General features: G+C 61.0%; 3 protein-coding genes across 3 annotated transcripts; 2 read left to right on the plus strand and 1 right to left on the minus strand.

The window, feature by feature from the left end:
- Positions 1-450: 450 nt before the first annotated feature.
- On the plus strand, positions 451-15,351 carry LOC309673403 (NACHT, LRR and PYD domains-containing protein 3-like). Its single transcript, XM_082485169.1, has 9 exons — positions 451-594; positions 788-892; positions 9,061-9,356; positions 9,997-11,698; positions 12,276-12,407; positions 13,001-13,171; positions 13,417-13,590; positions 13,693-13,863; positions 14,748-15,351. Exons 3-9 carry the CDS (start codon positions 9,074-9,076, stop codon positions 14,977-14,979), a joined length of 2,865 nt encoding a protein of 954 aa, XP_082341295.1. The 5' UTR covers positions 451-594; positions 788-892; positions 9,061-9,073; the 3' UTR covers positions 14,980-15,351.
- On the minus strand, positions 15,277-19,744 carry LOC309673276 (scavenger receptor cysteine-rich type 1 protein M130-like; the record flags this gene model as incomplete). The annotated part of the gene is made up of 13 exons (XM_082485016.1): positions 15,277-15,392; positions 15,573-15,713; positions 16,017-16,100; positions 16,315-16,410; positions 16,530-16,673; positions 16,766-17,152; positions 17,248-17,556; positions 17,635-17,943; positions 18,092-18,406; positions 18,486-18,788; positions 18,868-19,185; positions 19,275-19,595; positions 19,693-19,744. The coding sequence occupies 13 exons, from the start codon at positions 19,742-19,744 to the stop codon at positions 15,277-15,279; spliced, it is 2,895 nt and encodes a 964-aa protein (XP_082341142.1).
- Positions 19,745-21,276: 1,532 nt separating this feature from the next.
- AIP (AHR interacting HSP90 co-chaperone) lies at positions 21,277-23,915 on the plus strand. Its single transcript, XM_082485276.1, has 6 exons — positions 21,277-21,420; positions 21,551-21,730; positions 22,113-22,301; positions 22,471-22,647; positions 22,758-22,899; positions 23,044-23,915. The coding sequence occupies exons 1-6, from the start codon at positions 21,322-21,324 to the stop codon at positions 23,247-23,249; spliced, it is 993 nt and encodes a 330-aa protein (XP_082341402.1). The 5' UTR covers positions 21,277-21,321; the 3' UTR covers positions 23,250-23,915.
- The last annotated feature ends 467 nt before the right edge of the window (positions 23,916-24,382 follow it).

Below are 24,382 nucleotides of genomic sequence, written 5' to 3' on the forward strand. Positions count from 1 at the left end.
ATCATCTCTCTCTGCATTTTGGTCTTTTTTGGGGGCAGATTTCCCTTTGTAAGCTCCTTTCTGGCACAAGCCGGGGTCCTATCAAGGGGTACCCCTCTGCTATCAAAGCCCCCCTGCCCAACAGAACAGCCCCCAGCCCCTTCCTTCGGAGAGGCGAAGGGCTGCTGGCTCTTCCAAGCGCTGTCAGCAATTAAACACAGACATTAAATCTATCCAGGCAGAGCGATGGCGGGGAAAAAAAAAAAAAAAAAAAAAAATATTACCACCCACACAGATGGAAGAGGAAACGCAGCTGGAAACCTGATCAAAACCTTTCGGGGAGGCGCAGCAGCTTTTTCCTGCTGGAGCTGGAAGGTTTCAGCCGGGGATGCTGCTTCCCCTCCTCCCTCCCGGCAGCCCCGTTTCCGGCACATGGCCGACTCCGCTTCTCCCTGCTCCGAGCCCTTCTGCCTCCGGACACCTTCCTCGGCATCAAACCCTGGTGGCCGGCCCCAACCTCCCCCTGGCTGAAGCCCGGTGGCTACTGGAAGCGACTGGCCAAGCTCGGATCAGGCGAGAGAACGGCTCGTCCTGCAAAGGCAGCGGAGGTGGCAGGTACGTGCGGGCAGGCAGCAGGTTCCCACACACTTGCGTTGGCGGAAACGCCTTTTCTCTCTGCCTGACCTTCAAAGAGCAGAAGAGGGGAGCTGGGGTGGGAAGGGAGCTGCTTAGGGCCGGCCGGCCTCACCGTGCTCGTTGTTTTGGGTCAAAAAAAAAAAAAAAAAAAGCACTGTTGCCTATTAAACAGGGAGAAGCGCGCAGGCAGGCGCTCCCGCTCCCGAGCCAGCCGGCATGGCAGCCCCTGGCCTCCATCCCGGGCAGCTGCAAGGAGGCGAACACTCACCTTGACCAGGTAGATCTGCGTCTCTGTGTCACCCTAGGCGCTGCCCGTCTCTGCGCCGAGGGCTGGGGACCCCCGCCAGCTCTGTCCCCTCTCGCCCCCCCCCGGGGTGCCAGCATGCGCGGAGGAAAGCGGCAGCCCTTACCTTCTGTCCTCCAGCCGCTGCTCGAGTCACACCTTGGGAACAGGCTCTTGCGCAGAGAGGAGGGAGGGAGGAAGGCAGGGAGGGGGGGGGAAACTTGGGAGTTTCCCACAATGCACCTCTGCAGACTGCATGAAGATGGAGAGCAGGGAAGGGGGGGGGGGGGGGAGCAGGCAGAGCTCCAACCAGCTGGGACTTTAGGGGGGGGACAGGATGCCGAGGAGGGGTGGCAGGGTAGTGGAGGCAGGCCGGCTGCATCTCCACATCCCCTGTTATTCGGGGTTTGCTGGCTCGGAAATTCAGGGCTGTCCCTGCAGCACTGACACCCCCCCCACACCTGCTTCTCTCGCTTGCTCCCCCAAAGCCTGCCCGGGTTTGCAGCAATTACAGCAAATATAGTCATAAAACGGGGGGGGAAACATACTGGGGAGGTGGTCAACCTGATAAATTGGGATTCTTTTGTGCAGACGAGAAAAAAAACAAAACGAGTATGAGGTTCCCCCCACCAGGATAAGGGATTTCTGAGAGTCACAACCCCCCCCCAGCAGCGAGTTAAGGAGTGACAATCTCTCTTGCCAAGGGGAAGCTCTGCACAGCTGAGGGAGAAAGCTAAAACGCTGCGCCTCCGGGTAGTTTTGTGCCAGCTCTGCTTCCCTTCTCCCCAACCCCCCCCCCCCCCCCCCCGCCTCACCCCAGCAGGACGGGGTCTGACTCCCCTTTACGAGGTCAGTGAGGGACTGCGGGCAGCCCAAGGCCGGCTCGGAGCCGGGCAAGCAGCCCGGGTGCCACTGCGGAGCACTGTCAGACATCCAGCCGTGCTGTGCCAGACATCGCAGCCTCCCCCCGAGCCACACCGGCGCGTCGCAGCACGTCAGGGAAAAGCAAACAGCCCTCCCCATCCCAGCCTCCCCCCCTCCAGCCCGGCACAGCTCTCAAATTCACACTACTTGGGTCAAGTCTCGCTTGTACCCCAAACTGCCAACCAGGAACCGGGATCGTCTAGAGCTCTCTAATCCCTTATTTCCTGAGCACATCAGGCTATGTGATGCTTGCCCATCTTCCTCCGTACAGTTATTTGGGACCCACTGGTCAGCTTTGTGCCGCTTTCTACAAAGTGTAGACCTCTTAAGGAAATTATACTGAGAAATCCACGAGAAACCAACTTGGTCGGCTTAGCCACTCGCAGAACAACTCACTTTACTTCTGCAGCCACTGTGTTTTCCTCCCTCCCATACACACCAACAGCTCAGCCACAAACATTCTCAGTGCAGAAGGGCGGAAACTCCAGAGAAAGAAAATCAGCATTTTCTTCCTCGACCCTCTCTGGCTCCGTGAAACCCCCAACAAGAGCCAAGCCAGAGCGCGTCTCCGCTATGCCAACACGCTTAAAGATACTCGGGCTGCTTAAATCCCACTGTAAGGAAAAATTCTGCCCGTGTTTGAAGGAAACTGCAGAAAACCCGGGGGCTGGATGCACAAACCCCAATCTCCCAGGAAAGGCTGTGCTTTGAGGAGGGGCTGGTTTGGGATGCAGCTACCAACGCTCCCTCGGAGCGGGGACGAGCAAGGTTATCTCGACGTAGTCCTTGGCTTCAGGAGCCTGCTTGGCTCAGACAAGCTGGCACAGCCAGGATTAGCTGTGGCTGATGCCCATGTCCCCTCTGCTGCCTGTCTGGTCCCAAACCCAGCGGTGCCAGAGCCCTCCCTGCTCTCTTTTAGGGACTCGTGCCAGGCACAGTCAAGACCGTGAAGGTTCAGCAGCCGCAAACAGCTCTTTCCCCTTTCTAACGCCTCCCGTGCCTCATCTATCGATAGCGGCGGAAAGGGGCTAAATTGCTGCAAAGCTTGTGAAAATCTGTGATTTAATGCGGGAGAGACACCCAAACTGCTGCTCCCGGGACACAGAAAAGCTTTTTGCCACTTCTACATCAGGCAGAAACACCCTCGGCCTCCCCTTGGCACAGCGGGAGGAAGGACACAGCCTCCCGCAAGCGGAAATCGCCGGCTCCGGTCCCCAGAGCCTGGATGAGCTGAAGTCAGGGGGTTCCGGCTGCGATTTCCTTGCGTTCACTCACGCTGCCGCTGCCTTAGGAGATGAACAGCCCCACATGACGCATTTTGTCTGGCTCAGGCTTTCTGAATCTGTATTATACGCTTCAGATTTCTAATTTAAAACCACTTTTACCCACGTGGAAAAAAGGGGAAGCCAAGGAAAGGAGCTGTAAGCAATAATCTCACCCCCTGCATTGCAGGGGGGGGGTGGTGAGAAGCCAGGAAAGCAGCACCGGAGCCAGGCAGCACTTAGAAACCACCAGGCAGGGGAAGGGTCCCCCTGCAGCAAGCGTGTCACATCACCCCTAAGGCAGCACGGGAGCGCGCCGAGCGCCGGCGCAGGCACAGCAAGCTGGGAAGCAGCTCGAGACACAGCAAGGTGAAAACAGCTTCTTCAAGGTCAGATGGGGAGGGAAACCCTTAAAAGCTGCGCTGCTGCTTTTTCCTCCTCCATCTCTGCTCACAGCTCACCCCAGGGTGAGTTGTGGGGGGGGCAAAACCAGCCCTGGCTGCTGGGGAGCCCCCCCATCCCGGCAAGCCCTGCTGAGGGGGGATGCTCGGTGGCAGCAGCGTCCTTGGGAAGGACCAAGGTGTGCCCCGCACTTTCGGGGAGAGAAACAGCCATTCCCAGACCTCCTACGAGCAGGAGGGACGGGATGATGGCAGGGTCTGAGCGGGGAAACTGAGCTGGAGGGACACATGGTGCCCCAGAGCCAGGTTCATTTGGGGGAGGTCTGCAAAAACCCTGACTGGGGAGTGTGTGGGTTGAACCACCTCCCCGTGAGCTCTGCCCCGTCCCTGGCAAAGCCCGCTGGCCTCCCTCTCCCCTTCCCTTGCAGCAGGAGCCACCCCACAAGCCTTGCTGCAGTAGCCACACCATTTGCCATGGGCTACCAAGACATTGTCAATAAGGAGCCCATTTTTCCCCTACCTTAAACTCCCAATATGCCTCAGAACATCCTTTCCCAGCAGCCCTCAAAGGCAGCTTCGCTAAACGCATCCCCTTGAAGCATCTTCTTTTCCATCACGCCTGGATGAAAGGCCAGCCCCGGGCGAGCTGCAGGCGCTCAAACAGCCTCAGCGGCCAAATCCCCACGTGCCTCAACCCCGGTTCCCCAGTCCCTGGCTCCTCCTCAGCCTGGGTTTACCCTCTCCTAACCAAGTGGTGGTGTTTAACAAGGGAAAGGCAGGGGAAAAAAAAAAAAACAAAAACAAAAAAAACCAAACACAAACTCTAACAACCACCTGGTGGGCTGAGATAAAGACAGTTTAAGAGAAACAATAACAGAAAAGGAAAAATAACAATAATAATAGCAACAATAATAACAACACAGGTCACTTTCACCACCCGGTGAATTTGCAGCGTCCCCAGCAGCGATCAGACTCCCAACCCCCAGATACAGAACAAGCGTGAGGTCTATGGTATGGGATATTCCTTTGGCCCTGCAATCCCTCTGCCTATGCTTCTACGAGAAGCTGAAAAAAGTCCTTAAATAGCATAAACATCACTTAGCAACCACTAAAGCCAATAGGTACGATCAGTTCCTTTCACAGCAATCGCTAAAGAGAAAAATTACCTCTTTCCCAGCTGGAACCAAGACACAGGTACCCTGCTCGTGAACCGGAGCGTGCGAAGCAGGAGAGCAGGTCACGCTCGTTTCACCCCTGGGCATCAGAAACGCCCAAGGCAGCCTCTCTCCTTTCCTGAAGCCCCACTTGCAACCCACTCGTGGCCAGAGGGGGGGGAAGAAAAAAGTCACAGAGCAGCAAAAACCTGTGGCTATTGGGGCAGCAGCCACATCTCCTTCCTTACCTCTGTGTTTCCAGGCAAAGTGGGATGAAGGACGTTTCTCCTGGCCGAGCAGCTCACAGCAGCGGCGCTGCCTGAGACAGACACCCTGCACAGACAGCCCTGGCAGGGAAAACCCAAACCCACCTGCCCCCGAGGGGCTATTAATGGCCTCAAAGCCCCAGCCAGCCTCACCTGAAGCCCCTCCACCCACCGCCACGGCCCTCTGGGCTCTTTTTAAGCTGAAAGAAAATAAAGCTCCAGATAGGCAAAATCTGGCAGCTGGGGGAGTTGCCTTAATTTGCGGGTTCTGCCCCACCGATAGCTGTTCCCCATCTCCGTTGGTCATCCACAAGCAGCGGGTCACCTCCGTGAGCCCAGCGAGGATGCTGCAGCAGTTAAACCCAGTCCGTTGATCTCCTGGGTTATTAAACCGTTTCTCAGGGTGGTTTTCAGGCTTCCCGTGTACTTTACCGCACATTACATGGATTTTCTTCCCACTGTCTTTCTGAGCTTGTAAGAGAAATGTCATTTCCTTCATCTCCCATCGTGCTTTCTCTCCTCCTTTCTCCAGTCATACCTCCAGTATTTTATTTCTTTATTAACATAATCACTGCCCGTGAAGAGACGCAATGGGTTCTGCTTAGAGAGTTTGTCTCTTAATAACGTCTATAATAGCCTGTACTCTATTTGGAGGTGTTTTGTTTTATTTTTTTAATAGCTTCCCCACTACTTGCTCTCCTGATCTATTAATAGCAGCACAGAGGACTATTTTTAGCTTGCTCATATCTGGTGCTCTCGTTGATGAAGCGTATCTTTGGTTTATTACTGGGTTCTGTAAAAAGGACACTGGCATCCATGGCCAATAATTGCAGCTGGAGTTGTTCTCACCAGCGCAGCCTGCACCTTGTCCAGGTTGGGGCAGGAGGGAGATGACCCGGTCCTTGTAAGGTCCGTACGTCATCCATCCTGTCCTTTAACATCAATGCCTGGTGGTGTTCACGTAGATGACACTCTGCTGCTGAATTTCCCTAAAAACTGGGAGGGGTACGAGTAGATGGGACTGCGAGGGTGAAAGCCTCAAAGCTCAGCCCAGGCTGCTGGGGAGTTTTGGGTCCCGAGCCTGAAGCAGACACGGTTCACGTGCTGCTGGTACCCGCCGTAACTATTTTTGTGCTCCCCTAGAGCCAGCGGATGGGGAAATTCCCGTTGAAGGGTCCTTTCCCAGTGATGGGCATTTTGGGGGGCGGGGGGGGGTGTTAGAGAAGCTTCTCTCCACCTGAGTTAGAGCATCATCACGTCCTGAGCTCCGCTTACGCTCCGGAGTCTTTAATCACTTATTTCCACAATTGTCTGCAGATACCGGCAAAGTTATGGATGTGCTGCTGTCACACATTAAATCCTCCTAATGATGTTCTCAGCTGGGCTTGACCAGGAAAAGTCTGTATTTCACGCAAAGCTTTAACCACGCTTGTACCATCCTGGTTTGCCGGCTGTAATTCCCAGGACTTAACCTCAGCTTGCACGAACGGTGCCGACTGCAGATCCTGTTTGATCTACTGATTTTAAAACTCGGAGACCTCTCACCTCTTCCGTAGCTCCGGTCGCTGGAATATCATCCACATAAGATAGTTTTTTTTTCTTTATCCTCTGCAGACAATATTTTGACCAGGTTTCCGACACGAGCCTGTCCAAGGGTTTATTCCCCCTCTCCAAATGCAAAAGCAAATCTGAAACTTCAGATTCTCCAGTAAGTGAAGAAAGGGTTGGATCTATAACTGAAACCCACTTGTTGTTTCCTGGTAACTTAGCAATAATCACTGGCGTGTTTGCTAAACTAGGAGCCGTTCTCATGGAGAATGTGTCTTTGGCAGTACTCCACCGGCATTTTTCCAGGCTTTTCCATCAGTCTTTCTAACGGGCCGCAGCAGAAAATTATATGGGCTTGTGATTTCCCAAGGAATGGGAAAAATAATCCTTATGTTTAAAATAATGTTTAAATATGTTTAAAATAATCCTTAATGATTTCACCCAGAGCATCTCAGCTTCTTTAAGATATGAGTATTTGCACAGGGGACCAGAAGGTCCCACCACTCCAGCTGGGGCGATGGGTTTTGCCCAGTGGGGTTTTCTGCCGTCCTCCTGGGGTGGCTCTTTCCATTATTCTTTATCTGTCTCCATCAAAGCTTGATCTGTCCTTTCACCCTTCATAACAGCCTTTGCCTGGTTTCTGCATTACTGACCCAAAAAATCTCACCATAAAAATCCAGTCAGAGCCCAGGCTCCACCTCCCGATGGCTTTCTAAAATGAAGGGATCTCCACTGCTGCATCAAAAGCCCACTGGTACCTTCACACCTCCCGGGTACAACCTCGGGGCGGCCCACCAGCATCCCAGCGTTTGGCACAGACTCCCGGACTGGTGGGGGTTGGCAGGGCCCTCCGGAGCTCCCCCAGTGCCACCCCCCGGCAGAGCAGGGGCACCTCCAGCAGTGGCACAGGACACATCCAGGCGGGTTTGGAATGGCTCCAGAGGGGGAGACTCCCCCCCCTCTCTGGGCAGCTGTGCCAGTGCTCTGCCGCCCGCATGGGAGAGAAGTCCCTCCTCGTGTTTAGATGGAACTTCCTATGGTCACGTTTGTGCCCGTTCCCCCTTGTCCTGTCACTGGGCACCACTGGAAGGAGACTGTTCCCGTCCCCCCGGCACCCGCCCTTTAAGGATTGATAAGCGCTGATAAGGGCTGGCGGGATACAATACGGCATCCCGCTGGTATCTCAGCAATTCTGCTTTAGTTCAGAAAAATCTTCTCCGTCTTCTCCCCGGTTCCGGATCCACCCTTGTGCTGCCGGTTTCTCACCCATCTGCCGGGCAATCTGGCGTAACGCGCTGCGTGAGAAGAGCATACGCCGATCCCTCGCTGCAAGTCGGAGCAAAAGCTGCTGTAGCACAAGCTCTAAGTGTCCCAGAGCTTGCAGAAGCGAACTATTTCATCTCCATCCAAAGCCTGAAGGCCTTTCTGGAATTGCCATGCTCCAATCCACGACTGTGCTTTATTTTCACAGTCTCGCGGACCCTGGAATAGTTGTCACACTGGAGCAGCGACTGTCGTTCCCAGCATCTTTTCATACATATCACCTCGATAATCCCCTTCCTCTGACAGCTCCCAGTCTAATTCCCCGTTTCCCACCGCTATTTTTAATTTCTCTATCCTACTCTGCTTTATGCAAGCATCTAAATTCAGCTTCATGCCGCCCCTCGGAGGTCCTCCTTTGCTCCTGGGTGAAGGCTGCAGCAGGCGGTGATCCCTGCGGGAAACTGCAGCTTCCCGCTGGTTTCCCAAATTTACAGGAAACTAATTCCAGCCGGATCTGCTCCCGGAGGACTACGGGACGGTATTTGTCTCCTCAAGACATGGCAGACTGGGAACGGGGAGGAGAAAAGCGACAGCAGGAACAAGGAGCCCCAAAGAGGGAGAGGGGGGAGGAGGCCCCGTGACTTTTCCCGCCACGACAAGGCCAATCGCAGAGCGCAGTTACTCCGGAAGGGTTGAAAATTCCGCGGCTCTGTGTTTTTTCCCGTCAAACCCACGGCCTGTCGATAGGAGGAGGGTGCGCTGCCGGCACGGGGGGAAGGCGAGAAGAGGGGCTGCGGCAGCTGCGAGCGTCGGTGCGCTTTCCTAAAGCCGCCTTTTCTCCCCCGCCAAAAAACGGCACCTTCCTCATGAGCTCATTGCCAGCAGTCCTTGGGGTGTTACGTTGCCCATCCGGGTGGTTTTTTGGGGGCCGCCCCGTGGCGGGGAAGGAGGAAGGGTGTGCCGGATGCCGGGCTGCCCTTCAGCAGCGAAACCCTGCGGGATGGGGACTTCAGGAAGCACCCGGACACTTCCGGCAGTGCCCCGCCATGCGGTGAGCGCATCGCGGCACCACCGGCCACGCGGCGCCGAGGGACCGTCCCATCTGGTTAGAAACCCCCCAGGATGCTTTTTCGGGGGTTCTTCTCTCTCCCGTGCCCCATCGCAGGGGGAACATCCCGACAGCACCAGGTCCTGCAGCGCCCGCAGCCCTGGTAGAACCTCACCACGCCGGGGTGACTGTCCCCAGGCTTTCCAGCGTGGGAAGAACCGGGACAAACTAGGTGCCCCGCTCCGAAAACCTCTTGCCATGGTGCCACCATGATTCCTAACCTTTGCTACTTTCAGGTGACATCCCGTGATGGCAGGGGAGGAGCACGCGTTGGCCGGTCTCTTACGAGCACTGCAGGGACTCGCACCTAATGACTTTCAGGAGTTTAAGAGGAAGCTGTCGGAGGTTCACGTGGAAGGAGAATGGAATATCCCCAGGGATTCGCTGGCGAAGGCCGCCCACCCCTGCACACTTGTCAGCTGCATGCGGGAGAACTACAGCGAAGGCGCCGCGATGGACGTAGCGATTGGGTTGTTCGAAGAGATGAACCGGAGAGACCTTGCTGAGAAACTCCTGGAGGAGAAGGTGAAAGGTAGGAAGCCAGCGTACATTCTGCTCTTCTTTGTCTCTTTTCCCCTTGAGTTGGAGAGAGGTAGAAATTGGTAAGAGCAGGTTTCGACTTCCCAGGGAGCCTGGAAACACGGAGATGTCCCACTGCGACCTCTCCTCTTGCTGTCCCCACTTACTGCTGGGCTCCATCTTCTCCTGGAGCAGAGCCTTCAGCGCTCAGCACCGCTTGGCAGGCAGCCGGGCAGATCCTTTCCTCCTGGGATGGGGATTAAGGACATCTCTGCAGAGCTCATTTTTGGTAACTTTGGGAGCCCAGGGATGGTGTCGTTGGCCCCAGGGACACGAGCAGAGAGGGACAGAGGCTGCAGGTGGCCCCACCAATTGCATTTGCTCCCAGGGTGGACGAGGGTTGCAGGGTGGTTAAAACAGGGGTTGATGGATCAGGATGATGGGGGGAGCCAGAAGAGGAGAAGGACCCCCTCAGCTGACCAGAGGCCCTAAATTGTCGCAGGCAATGTCCTTATTGCCTCTGCCAGATTTGGGAAAGCCCTGAGCGTTGAAACAAGTGTCCCATTGGTGTGTCGGGAGGGCAGTTGGGCTGGTCAGGAGCTCCTCAAAGATCCAGCCATGTTTGGGACTGATTCTGCTTCTCACCGGCGTAGAGTACCAGCGGAAATACAGAGAGCACGTGGTTCGGGAGTTCCTCCGGTACAAAGAAGTGAACTCCTGTCTCGGGGAGAACCTGTCCGTCAGCAGCCGCTACACAGACCTGACCATCGCCAGGAAGCCTTGGAGCAAGCGCGGAGGTGAGCATGAAGCTGTGGGCGCCAGCCATGGATGTGCCGACACCAGCAACGGACCAGCCACCATCACCGTCACCGCGCAGACGCTGTTTAAACCCAACGAAGATGGGCAAACGCCGCGGGTTGTGGTGCTGGTGGGGGCCCCCGGGATGGGGAAAACGATGACGGTCAGGAAGGTGATGGTGGAGTGGGTGGAAGGGACCCTCTACACGCAGTTTGACTACATCTTCTGCATAGACTGTAAAGACCTTTCCTTTACCAAGGAAGCGAGCGTGGCAGACCTCATTTCCAAGTGCTGCCCTCACAGGCGAACGCCGGCTGGGAAGATCCTGGATGACGAAAAGAAGATCCTGTTCATTTTTGATGGCTTCGAGGCCCTGCGATTTTCCTTGGTTCAGCGCAAAGACAAGCTGAGCTCTGACCCCAGGGAGGTGAAGCCGTTGGAAACCACCCTGATGAGCTTGTTGAAGAAGACTGTCCTCCCCGAGTCCTCCTTGCTCATCACCACAAGGGCGACGGCTCTTCAAAGCCTGGGGCGGTGCCTGGAGGGTGAATATTACGCGGAAATACTGGGATTTTCAGCAGCCAAGAGGGAAGAGTATTTCCACAGGTATTTTGAGGATGACAATAAAGCTGACGTGGCCCTCAAGTTTGCCAGAGGCAACGAGATCCTCTACAGTTTGTGCGTCATACCCATCATGAGCTGGACTGTCTGCACCATCCTTGAACAAGAACTTTACAAGAAGAAAAACCTCGTTGAGTGCTCTAAAGCCACCACGCGGATGAGCGTGTTTTACCTCTCCCGGTTAACGCAGTGCAGAGGCATGGACAACCTGCAGGAACTCCAGCGGTTCCTGCGCAAGCTTTGCTCCTTGGCTGCTGATGGCGTCTGGAAGCACAAGGTCCTCTTTGAGGAGAAGGAAATCAAGGCCCATGGCTTAGACCAGCTAGACCTCCTCCCCCTCTTCCTCAACGAGAAGATCTCAAAGAAGGGCATTGCTCATGGAAACGTCTACAGCTTCACCCACCTGCACCTCCAGGAGTTTTTTGCGGCGATGTTTTACGTTCTGGAGGACGATGAGGAAATGGTTGGCGACTCAGGGGCTGTTGCAAAGGACGTAAATATGCTATTAGAAAGCTATAGCGAGTCCAGGAAGGATTTGAACTTAACAGTGCGGTTTCTGTTTGGTCTGGTAAGCCAAAAATCGATGGAGTATGTGGAGGAAACCATCGGGTGTAGAATTTCACCACGAGCCAGGGAAGACATGCTGAGGTGGCTTCAGGAGACACACAGAGGCATCTCCCATCCCGGCCAAGCGCTGAAGGTTACGGAGTTGGACACTTTCCACTTTTTGTTCGAGATGAACGAGAAAAGCTTTGCGCAAAGTGCGTTGGGTTCTTTCACCGACATACACTTGCAGGACGTCAAGTTGACCCTGTACGACCAAATGGCTCTTTCCTTCTGCATCAGACAGTGGGGTGGGCTGAGCTGCGTCACCCTCCGGGGATGCTCCTTCCTCCAACAGGATCTCGGGGAGGACCTGGCCGCAGCAGTGCCTCGGTAAGTACTGCCCCTTTCTGCTCTAGCGACCCAAAACTGCAACAATTTCTCCTTCACTGCCCCAAAGGATAATCTTAAAGGCATTTCAGCTCCTTTCACCCAAAGACCAGCTTGTCCTTTCCATGGGGGCTTAATTCCTCAGTAGAGGATTTCACTTTTTTGTGGGGAGAATTGAGGGAGAATAAGGGTCATGTGGGCTCCTCCATCGGCTTCCTGCGGTGGGATTGATGGAGACAGAGTGTCTCAGCTCAACATCCCTGGCCCAAAAAGGCTCCTCTGAACCCAGGCATCGGTTCGGCTTCACGTCCCCCTTCTGGCACGCAAAGGGGAGATCCCCACTGCTGAGATTCTCCTTACACCCCGAGCTTTGCTCAAGAGCAGGGTAACTCCACCAGTAACACTCGGGATCCTTCCCATCTCCAAAGCCATGGAGGTCCCTCCTAAGGACACCTCCTGCGAGCTGATGGTGAGCTCTGCTTGGGGGAGGTGGGGGGAAGTTGCGTGCCAGCATCCAAGCCGGGACCTCCTGGTGAGGGTGAGGGCCACCCATGTCCCTCATGGCTCTGTCCCCGTGCAGCTCCGGTGCCTCAAGAAGTGGAGGACGTCCCTGTTCCCTCACTGAGCGGCGGTGGCAGGAGGAGCAGCAGGCCCCCATCCACCTGCTCTGCCGGGCACTGTGGCACCCGGGCACCAACCTGCGGGCGCTCCGGTAAGAGACCGACCTGCCGAGCCGAGCCGAGCCGAGCCGAGCCGAGCCGAGCCGAGCCGAGCCGAGCCGAGCCTCCATTGGGGACTCCATTGGCCATGGGTTGGTGTGGTCCCTCCATGCTGATTGGCCATATAGTGGGGTGGGTGTGGTCCCTCCATGCTGATTGGTCATGGGTGGGTGTGGTCCCTCCATGCTGATTGGCCATGGGTTGGGCGAGTGTGGTTCCTCCATGCTGATTGGCTGCGCTAAGCATAGGTGTGGTCCCTCCCTGCCGATTGGCTGTGTGGTGGGTGGGTGTGGTCCCTCCATGCTGATTGGCCATAGGGTAGGTGGGTGTGGTCCCTCCATGCTGATTGGCCATGAGTAGGTGTGGTCCCTCCATGCTGATTGGCCATGAGTTGGGTGAGTGTGGTCCCTTCATGCTGATTGCCCCTGCAATGGATGGAGGGGGTGCAGTTCCTCCATACTGATTGGCTGCGCTAAGCATAGGTGTGGTCCCTCCATGCTGATTGGCTGGGGGGTGGGGGGGGGGGGGGGTGGGCAGCCAGGGCAGGTGTGATGAGCTGGTCGGTTCTCTGCGTCTCTCCCCGCAGGCTGCAGTGGTGCGGGCTGTCGGAGAGCTGCTGCGCGGAGCTGGCGGCGCTGCTGGCACAGCACCCCAGCCTGGCCCGGCTGGAGCTGGGCGACGGCGCGCTGGGCGACGGCGGCGTGCGCCTGCTCTGCGAGGGGCTGCAGCAGCCCGGCTGCCGACTCCGCGTCCTGCGGTGAGTGTCCCCAACATCCCCCGGGCGTCCCCCTGGCCATCTCCCAGGCATCCAATCCCACAGGATTGGAGCGCAAGGCTGGGGAGGTACCCCAAAAAGTCCCTCTGGGGTGGCATCATCCCTCTGTCCCAGGGTGAGGAGCTCGAAAGCAATGGCACCGCGGTGGGGACCGGCGCCACGGTGGGGTAGCACTGAGGGGGGACCTCGGGCCGGGTCTGAGGGTCTTTCCCACGGGTCTCCGGCAGGCTGTGGTACTCCCGCCTCACCAGCGCCTGCTGCGAGGACCTCGCCGCCGTGCTGGGCACCAGCCCATGCCTGGAGGAGCTGGATTTGTCCTTCAGCGAGGGGCTGCGCGATGCCGGCGTGCATTTGCTGTGCGAGGGGCTCCAGCGCCGCAACTGCCAGCTGCGGACGCTGCGGTAAGGGGCCACGGGGATGGCCGGCGTTCCCTCCTTCCCACCTGGAGCATCCCACCGACCGGCTGCTCAAACCCCACATCCCTGTTTGCCTTCATCCTGTAGGCTGGGGAGCTGCCGGCTGACGGCTGCCTGCTGCCGAGCTCTGGCCGCTCGGCTGGTGGACAACCCCCACCTCACCTGCCTGGACCTCAGTGACAATGAGCTGGGAGCCGACGGCATCCTACAGCTCTGCCAGCAGCTCCGGCATCCCGCCTGCCCGCTGCAGACTCTGGGGTAAGGTGCCCGGCATGTCCCCTTTCCATCCCCGGCATCCCCGTGATGGCACCCCAAGGTCGGATGCTGCCAGACAGGGAGGGGGATACCAGCATCCATCCCATCACCCAGGAGAGCAGAGGGCAGTTTTTCATAGACTCATAGAATAGTTTGGGTGGGAAGGGACCTTTAAAGGCCATCTAGTCCAACCCCCCCGCCATGGCCATGGACATTTTCAACTAGACCAGGTTGCCCCAAGCCCCGTCCAACCCGGCCTTGAACACCTCCAGGGATGGGGCAGCCACAGCTTCTCGGGGCACCCTGCGCCAGGGGCTCACCGCCCTCACAGGAAAGAATTTTTTCCCAATATCTCATTTAAATCTCCCCTCTTCTGGTTTGAAGCCATTCCTCCTCATCCTATGGCTCTACTCCCTGATCCAGAGTCCCTCCCCAGCTCTCCTGGAGCCCCTTTAGGCACTGGAAGGGGCTCTGAGGTCTCCCCAGAGCCTTCTCCTCTCCAGGCGGAACCCCCCACCTCTCCCAGCCTGTGCTCCCAGCAGAGGGGCTCCAGCTCTCCCAGCATCTCCGGGGCCTCCTCTGGCCCCGCTCCGACAGCTCCGTGTCCTTCTGCTGTTGGGACCCCCCAGCTGGAGGCAGCACTTCAGGGGGTCTCCCCCGAGGGCAGCAGAGGGGCAGAATCCCCCCCCCTTGCCCCGCTGGCACCCTGCTGGGGATGCAGCCCGGGGTGCCGGGGGCTTTCCGGGCTGTCGGCGCATATCGTCAGCTCACGTTGAGTTTCTCATCCACCAACACCACCAAGTCCTCCTCGGGGCTGCTCTCCATCCCTCCTCCCCCAGCCTGGACTGATTTTAGCAGCATTTCTCCTTTTCTTCCTCTGTTTAAAGACTGAGCACGTCCGGGTTGAACGAGGACGCGCTGCAGGAGCTGGCCGCCCTGCGGGCACTGAAGCCCCACCTGAAGATCGGGTACCTCCTGGAGCAGGACACGCCGCAGGCGGGAGCCATGGCCCGGCTGCCCTTCCACCGCGGGGTCCTGCCGGGCGCCGGGGGGCCGGGGGGCAGGAAGGCGCTCCCTTCTTTTAGGAGAGGTCCTTGCAACAACCACAGCCATTTCTAGCCCGTTTTTTTGTACCAAGCTGATGTTCCCAGGAGCGAGGTGCCAACGCTGGAAGTGAGCGTCCACCCAGTTTGGGGTTTTAATAGAAGAGAAATTCACAGTGAAATAATAAAAAAAAAAAACAACCAGCAGTGCTGCTCGCCCCAGCTGCAGGAGGGACATGGGAGGTGTTTTGCAGTGGTCCTGGACAGGGAATGGTGACCTCCTCTGTGGCCACGGCCACCCCTTCTTGGGCACAGAGCCCCACCACCCTGCACGCGTGTCCCCAGGGACTCCCGCGGTGTGGCTGGGGCATCCTCACGGCGATGTCCCCAGGGCGCCGATGCCAACGTCGTCATAGTTTGTGTCCCCCAGGGGCTGTGTCGGGGGGTCCCTTGTGGCTTCTGGGGGACTTGGCGGGGGGCAGCTCCCACCTTAGGGGACAGCAAAGGACAGTCCCTTGGGGGGGGCCGCTACGTGTCCCTCCTGCCAGACCTTGACCGGGGTCTTGCCGCAGCCCCCGTGGATTTGCTGCCTGCTCCCTGCCCGCCACCGCAGCCAAGTCCCCCCGGAGGTGGCTCTCAAGGGGACAGGGCAGTGATGGCCCCTCTTACCTGTGGGTGGGACACAGCTCCAGCTCCTCCGTGCCACCCCCTCGGAGATGTCCCCAGTGCCAGGAGATAGGGACTCTTCCAGCACGGCCACGGCATCATCGTAGCCGTCGGGGGGGCCGTGCTCGGGCTGGGCAGGGGAGTCTGGGACAGGCACAGGGGTGGGCGGGAGTCAACCGGAGGCTGTGGCAGGGGTCTGTCTGTGCCACCCTCCCTGTCCAGCCACGCCACCGGAGATGTCCTGATGGCTTTGGGGCCGCAAGCTCTCAGCCAGCACTGCGGCAGGGATTAATCAGCAGGGAAAGCGGATGCTTCGCTGCACGCTAATGAGAGCGGCAGCAGAGCTGGGCAAGGGGGGGGTCAGTGTCCCCTTGGGTCCCCAGCCCCAGCGCCTGGCCGTGTCCCCTCTCCCCAGGGCTCCCCGAGCTCCTGCCCCTGTGCCCCTACCTGCCACTGCCCCGGGGTCGCTCTCCTCCATGCTGTCCCCGGTGTAATACGGCAGCTTCGTCCCTGACCTCTCCGATGGGGACCCTGGCAGGGGGAGGACGGGGTGTTGGGGGTGGCCGGAGCTGGCACCATGGGCAGCCATGGCCCCTGACCGCAGAGTGGGGCGGCGGTGGGACCAGGGGACACCCCCAAACCATGGGGATGAGCTGGTGCCGCACCACCAGGACATGGTGGGACCGTGGGGCAGAGCCCCATCTTCTTTGGGGACAACCACTGGGCATGGGGGGGCTGCACCGACCTGGGGAACTGGGCACCTCCTGGTACTCGGGCATCACGGTGTAGTCCAACTCCTCGTAGATGGCATCAGAGACAGTGTCCGCGGCTCTGCCGGGACCTGAAATGACGGGCAGCGCTCAGCCAGGTCGGTGGCACCGGGGTCGAGCTGCCCCGCGGTGGGGGAGCCCTGGGACCCCCAAACCAGCTCTGCCCCAGCATCCACCCGCCGGGACCCACCTCGGCGCCAAGCGCGGGCACGGCACACCTGCACGGCCAGGGCGCCCGTGGCCAGGCACAGCAGCAGCCCCAGGACCACGCACAGGACCGTGGGCACCGGCACGCTCCCTGCCGTTGCCGCCACAGTGGTGCTGTTGGGGACACCTGCAAGGACATCACCAGATGGTGTGACTGGGGGGGGGTGGGGAACACCACGGCCACCCGCCGCGGGGGGCTGCCGGCACGGGCAGAGCTACCTGTGCAAGCAGCACCCTCCGGGCAGCGGCTCCCCGGGGACGGGGTGGGCGTCCCACTCGTGCCATCGCTGTCCCCATCACAAACGACATGGACATCCCTGCTGGGGCTGCAGGCCTGGAGGCGCCATGGTGCCGAGGGGCAGCGCCAGAGCGAGCGAGCCCCCTCCTCGCAGCCCACCCAGGCCAGCCAGGCGGGGGCCGTGGCCTCCTCGGTGAGGGTGACCGCCAGCCTCCCCCCGGCCCCGCAGCCCAGCTGCCAGCAGACAGCGGTGGCCGTGGCCGGGCTGGTGCCGTTGGCACACACGCGGCCCCACGTGCCGTTGTAGAGGACCTCCAGGTGCCCACTGCAGCGGTCGCTGCCGCCCACCAGCCGCAGGGAGAGCTGCTCTGCAAGGGGGTGCAGGGGGGGTGTCACGGCACCGATGGGCCAGGCACCCCACCGGGGTGACGGTCCCCCTGGTCTGGTGGCACATGGCACTAACCTGAGCAGACGGCGCCCGCCCCGCCACCGTGCCGGCAGCCACGCCGTGCCGAGGCTGGACAATCCCAGAGAGACTCCTCGGTGCCGGCGCAGCCACCGGCATCCGGCCACAGCGGCCCCACGCCGGGACCGAAGCGAGCCGAGCCCAGTGCCGCCAGCGCCGTTCCGCAGCCCAGCTGGCGGCAGAGGACGGTGGCATCCGGGAGGTCCCAGGTTTCCTGGCAGACGGTGCTCCAGGTGCCCTTGACATAAACCTCCACGCGCCCGGCACAGCGCCCGGGACCACCAGCCAACCTCACCCGCCGGCTGCCTGCGGGGCACGGAGGGGACCGGGATGCGGCGGCCACTCGGGATGCCAGCACCCCTCATCCGTTCGCGGGCCACTCACCCGAGCAGATGATGGCCACCTCCTCGGGGCTGCCAGTCGGCGCGGCGGCCGTCCCTGAGATGTTGCACTGGGACAGGTTCTCCTCGGTGCCAGCACACCGCAGCTCCGGCAGCGCCGCGGTGCCGGAGCCTGGCACGGCATAGACCTTCTCCAGCTCGCCACAGCCCAGCTGCCAGCACACCACGTTGGCACCCTGGGTGTCCCACAGCCCCGCCAGCACACGGGACCAAGCCCTGGGGCTTGTGGCAATCTCCAGCCGCCCATCGCACCGGCTCTCCCCCTCCACCAGCCGCAGGGGCTCGGTAATGCCTGTAAAATCCCCAGCGGTGCCGTGGGGCATGGCGGGGCCCCCGCTCAGCCTTCCCCTCACCCCAAAATGGCCCTGCATCCTCTGCTCCCAATTTTTGGGGTGTCCCAAAAGCCCCTTAAGGCTTTTCCCGGTGGGTACCATACAGACCTGAGCAGTTGACGGCGGCGGCGTGGCCGGGGGGGCAGGCGGGCTCCCCCAGCACCGCCGTGGGACACTCGCCCAGGTGCCGTTCGCTCCCGCCGCAGCCGAAGGCATCGCGCCACAGCGGCCCGTCCCCGCCGCCGAAGGAGCCTCCTGGGGGGACGGTGGCAGCGGGGCCGCAGCCGAGGTGGTGGCAGAGGACGTGGGCGTCGCGCAGGTCCCAGCCGGTGGCGCAGAGGGACCCCCATGTCCCCCCCACCTCCACCTCCACCCTCCCGGCGCACGCCGAGCCGTTGTCCGCCAGCCGGAAACCCGTGTAGGCTGCGGCAGAAAGGGTGTTGGGGGGGGGATGACGGTGTGCGGACCCCCCCTGACATCCCCCAGTGTCCCCAGGGCTTACTGGAGCATATGATGCTGGCGTGGCCGGTGCATCCCTGGCCGTGGGCCGGCTGCCGGGCGCAGGTGGCGAGGAGGGACTCGGTGCCGGTACACTCGAACCCCCCCTCCCAGAGCGGCCGCGTTCCCGCCTCAAACCGGCCACTGCCGGGGACAGCCAGCGCCGCGCCACAGCCCAGCTCCCGGCAGACCACCTGGGCGACCCTGATGTCCACATGGTCCTCGCAGACGCCCACCCATGCTCGGCCCCGCCGCACCTCCAGCCGCCCGGCGCAGGCACTGTCTCCGCCGACCAGGCGGGCAAACCCTGCCGGGAGAGATGCGGGGGTCATCGGTGAGGGATGTGCCGGGACTGGCGCATCCCCCCACCACCACCCAGCTCCTACCTTGGCAGGTGACGGCAGTGTCAAAGTCGTGAATGGCGTTGTAGGGTCCCCAGCCGCGGACCTCGCAGTCCCAGAGGGCGGTCTCGGCCCCGTGGCAGTCGATCAGAGCCAGGTTGACGGGGCCGTCCCCTTTGCCGAAGCGGGTGATGGAGTGGTAAGCGCCGGCGGCCGAGCCACAGCCCAGCTGCTGGCACACCACCTCGGCGTCCTCCATGTCCCACACGTCATCTGCCACCGATCCCCAGCGTCCCTGCAGCTTCGCCTCCACCCTCCCGGCACAGGGACCCCCACCGGCCACCAGCCTCAGCTCCACCGCCTCTGCACCGGGGCACCGGCACGGCCTCAGCCCGGCTGGGGGATGCCCCAGCACAAGGCGGGTGTCCCGGCGCAGCCACCCCCTTCCTCACCTGCACAGGTCACCCCTATGTCCCACTCGTGGCCGCAGAAATGCTGTCCCCAACCAAAGTGGGGACAGTTCTGCAGCATCATCTCATCGCCCCGGCAGAAGAAGGGCTGCAGCCAGATCCGGCCGGTGCCTTGCCCAAACGGGGCATAGACGGACGCCCTGGCCACCGGCCCGCAGCCCAGGTACCGGCACACCACGGTGGCCCAACGGGCATCCCAGTCGAAGTCATAGTTGCAGACGGAGCCCCACTCGCCATCGTGCATCACCTCCACCCGGCCGGCGCAGCGCCCGCCGCCCCCCACCAGCCGCAGCTCTCCGGTGCCTGCCGCAAGGAGGGTGCTGAGCCCGGCACGGGGCTGGAGGGGATCCCTGCCCCACGGCTGCCCCATGGCCACCCCGCGGCCACCCCCGGCGCTCACCCCCGCAGAGCCGCACGCACAGGAGCAGCCCCAGCACCCCGACGGGCACCATCCTGCTGTCCCGAACCCCCCCACCAGTGTGGGGTGGGTGATATATAGGCAGCGGTGAAAGCGGGAGCCAATGGAGGCGGCGGCAGCGTTTGAGCGGTTATCAGGCGGGTTATCTCCCGGCTGGCAGGGCCCCGGCCTCCAATAACCTGCTCCGTGCCCAAATATGAGGCTCGGCTCCGCTTCTGGCGTCACACACCTCACCACGGCGGGTCGGCACCCGGATGTCCCCGAGGGGAGCCAGCACCCACTCACGGCACCTGCCGCCGGCACGGCACAGCGTGGGCCCTTCCTGCCCGTGTCCCCGCGTGGGGCTGACCCCACTGCCGCAGCCCGGCAACACCCCAGTCCCAATGGGGACAAGATTCACCCCAAAACCTACCGAAGCCCCCACGGGGCCGCCCTCAGAGGCCAAAGACCCCGGCACGCCAGCACCCATCCTTGGGGTGCTCTCCTCTCGGGGGGAAGGGGGGGGGGATGTGCCTGGAGACCCCAGGGGGGACACTGGGGTGAAAGCAGCCCCCAGTTTCACCGCGGTGCCTGCAGGTGGCACGTCCCCGGCCCCTCGCGGAGGCTGGCAGCACATGGCAGCTGTGCCCCGGCGCAGGAAGGAGGTGGTTTCCCCCCCCCTTCCAACCCCAGCATCAGCAGGGACCCAGCGTCGGCATCGAGAGCACGCGGCTCCGCGGCCACCTGCAGCGCTCCCGATAACGCCATGCTTTTTGCACAGCGGCAGCTGCTCGCGGTGACGCCGCTGGCGAGGGGCACGGAGCCAACGCAGGGTGTGGGGAGGGGGAGAGACACAACACCCACCTGGCTCAGCCGGCACTGAGCACCAGCCAAAACCGGTGGGCGCAGGAGGTGGAAGGGACGAGGACGGGGCTGAGCCACCCATGGCGGCGGGGCCATGGCGGGCGCCGTCGGTGCCGAGCGGTGTTGGTGGGCACGGCCTGGCCGGGGCGGTGGGACACGGAGTGGAGGGGACGAGGTGGCAGGCAGGTTCTCACTGAAAGGCTGCAGCTGTGCGAGCCCAGGCAGAACCGCTAAAAAGCACAGAAACAGCCCCAAAACGTGACGGTGGTGGAAAGGTGTCACCCAGCATGTCCCCAACGGCGGAGCACACACCTGCCAGGGCTGCCTGTCCCCATTGCCCGCACATGGCACCCGGGGGAGTCATCGGGGACCGAGACCCCACTGGGGACCAAGACCCCACTGGGGTTGGCAGCAGAGGGTGCCCCCGGGGGGGGAAGGGACCCTCACCGGGGACACCGGGAACCCCCCCGGGGCCCGCCCGGGGACGTGTGGGGAGGTTTTATCCCGGAATCCCTCCCTTGCCCTCCCCAGGGGCGCTCGGGGCTGGCGGGGAACCGTGTCCCGCCACCGCTTCCTCCGGTACCGGCGCTGGCCACGCCCACTGCGTGTGGCCACGCCCACTGCGCGTAGTCCCGCCCCGCCCTCCCGCCCGCCAGGCGTCCTCCCCGCCGACAGGGGGCGCTGCCGCGCGGCCGCGTCGCTCCGGAAAGAGCCGAGCGGCGGCGGAGGCGGCCGAAGGGAGACGAGGCGGGGTGCGGCGGGGCGGCGATGGCGCAGCAGGTCGAGCAGCTGCGGGCGGACGGCGTGCACAAGGAGGTGCTGCGGGAGGGCACCGGGCCGCTGCCCGACTTCCGCGACGGCACCAAGGTCAGAACCGCGCCGCCGCCTCCGGGACCGGGAAAGGGCGTGGGGGGGAACGGAGGGACGAGCGATGCGCGCATGCGCGCCTCCCCCGAATGTCGCCATGGTGACGCCGCGGCCTACTTCTCCCCGTCAGGCCACCTTCCACTACCGGACGCTGCGGTGCGGGGATGAGGAGACGCCGCTGGACGACAGCCGGGCGCGGGGAAAGCCCATGGAGCTGATCGCCGGGAAGAAGTTTAAGCTGCCGGTGTGGGAGGCGGCGCTGCGCACCATGCGGCCGGGGGAGCGGGCCCGCTTCCGCTGCGACGCCAAGGTGGGGCGGGGCCGGGGGCGAGGGGGAGGGGCGAAGTCGGAATGAGGGCGTGGTCTCCTGCTTTGGGGGCGTGGTTTGTAGGTTCAGTGATGCGCGGTGTGTGCCCAGGGGGCGTGGTTTGCTGCCCAGGGGCGTGGTTTTCCTCTCCGGGGGCGTGGCATGCAGGTTCAGTGATGCGTGGTGTGTACCCAGGGGGCGTGGTTTGCTGCTTGGGGGCGTGGCCTGCACCGCACCCACACGTGGTGCACTCCCCTCGTTGTACCCCAGCTCCAGCATTCGAGACCAGGAGCGTCCCGGTCCCCATCCTGTGGTCCCCATCCTGTGCCCACCTCCTCCAGCCCGGTGAATCCCCGTCCCAGCACCACCTCCCCCCTTCCCACAGCACGTGGTACTCTACCCGCTGGTGTCCAAGAGCCTGCGCAACATTGCGGCAGGGAAGGACCCGCTGGAGGGGCAGCGGCACTGCTGCAGCATCGCCCAGCTGCATGAGCACTACTCCCTGGGCTACCCCGACCTCGATGAGCTCCAGAAGAACCCCCAGCCCCTCATCTTCGACATTGAAGTGCTCAAGGTGAGGTACCTACCCACTCACACCGGCCTGGGGAGGGGTGGCCAAGGCTCTTTCCCGCTCCTAGCCCTGGGCTGGGGGGAGCTCGGGGATGGCCACCAGCACCCACCATGGGTGGAGGCCGCAGACAGGAGGGGGCTGGGGCTCTGCCCTCATGACGGGGTGCCGGCAGGTGGAGGCACCGGGCTCCTACCAGCAGGACCCGTGGGCCATGACGGATGAGGAGAAGCTGCAGGCTGTACCCCTGATTCACAAGGAAGGCAATGAGCTGTATCGGCAGGGCAAGGTGCAGGAGGCAGCTGCCAAATACTATGATGCCATCGCCTGTCTCAAGAACCTGCAGATGAAGGTGGGGCTCCCCGGGCCCTCTGTGGGGTGCACACAGGTCTTCCCACATCCCTCCCAGTGTACAGGGCTTGGGAGCTCCCCTCATTCTTCCTGCTTCATCTCATCCTGCAGGAGCAGCCAGGCTCTCCAGACTGGATCGAGCTTGACCAGAAGATCACACCCCTGCTGTTAAATTACTGCCAATGCAAGCTGCAGTGCGAGGAGTACTACGAGGTGCTGGATCACTGCTCCTCCATTCTCAACAAGTACGAGGGTAAGGAGCCACAGGCTGGCCCAGCTGGCTGCGGTGGGTAGCGGCGGGGTGAGGGGATACCAGGGGAGCCCTCCACCGGCTCGGTGAGGGGATACCAGGGGAGCCCCCCAGCGCTCCACCGGCTCAGCAGCTCTCTCTCTGCAGACAACGTCAAGGCCTACTTCAAGCGGGGGAAGGCCCACGCAGCGGTGTGGAACGTGGCAGAGGCGCACGCTGACTTTGCCAAAGTGTTGGCCCTCGACCCCTCACTGCGCCCCGTCGTCTCCAAGGAGCTGCGGAGCCTGGAAGCCCGCCTGCGTGAGAAGGATGCCGAGGACAAGATCCGCTTCAAGGGCATCTTCTCACAGTAGAGCCCGGCGGCCGCAGCGGAGAGCCCAACGCTCTCTGACCAGGTTCTTTTAGATATTCCACATGTGGAATGTTCATTGATGTTTATTAATGTTTAATACAAATTTTACTTATTTGAAGTCATTTGAAGTGGCCCGGGAGCTCGCCACGGCCCGGTGACACGGCAGTGCACTTAAGTCGCAGTATTAAGCAGCGTATAGCCATCGCAGCGCGCAGTTGAAGTGCAATCTAAAGGTGAAGATCTTTGCTGGGCTTAGACTATGCTCATTGTTACACCAGGAAGGAACACGTGAGGCGACATAAGCTCACGCCTGCTGCTCTCTGCCAAGTTGTTTTATTTGTTGGATGTTTTTATACTTTATGTTGGGCTGAGCCACCGCTGGGCTGAGCCACCGCGCCTGGGGCTGGCCGAGCTGTTCACAGCCACAGGGGCTGCAGTGCCAAGCCTTGGCCCCATCTCTTACCCCTTCATGCCTGTGCTCCGCGCCATGTCCTGCATCGTCACTTCTCAAAGCTGCTGCTATCATCCCAAGCCAGTGTTTTCCTCCATACTACATCATCGTGTTGTTAATATTTTATATAGAATAACTGCTTGTTACCACTATCCATACAAAACTCTGGTCATGTTATGCCAAGATAAACGAAAGTAAAACTAGTCACAGGCACGTGGTCACTTAGAAGAATTGCTGTTAGAGGTAAAAGAGATAAAACAAAGTTGCAGGCTCAAAATTGCTGTAGCAAGCGCTCGACCCCCATCATGGACGTGTTATAGCTGCTAAATGACTGCTCTAAGGTACGGAGCCAAGAAGACTCTCCCGCAGGCTCCATCCTGTGCTGACGGTGTAAAAGCAGCTCTAATGGATGCAGACACTATGTCACTGCAGGAGCTCAGAGGTGAGCCCACGCTGCTGCAGCACCCCAAACCCCACAGCCCTCACCCCGGGGCCAGCCCGAAGGTGACAGCAGGGCGGCCCAACCATGCTCTGCCCACTGAAGCCAGCAGCTTTCCTCCTGCCCCCACAGTCCCTCCATCCCTGCCCTAACACCACAGCTCTCCTCTTGTGCAAAAGGTTTAACTGCTCACGCGATGTACCGCTTGATGTCAGCATCAACGCGTACCTGAGAGCAGCAGTAC

The sequence above is a fragment of the Vanellus vanellus genome, assembly GCF_965231255.1.
Source record: "Vanellus vanellus genome assembly, chromosome: 6".
Lineage (NCBI taxonomy): Eukaryota > Metazoa > Chordata > Aves > Charadriiformes > Charadriidae > Vanellus > Vanellus vanellus.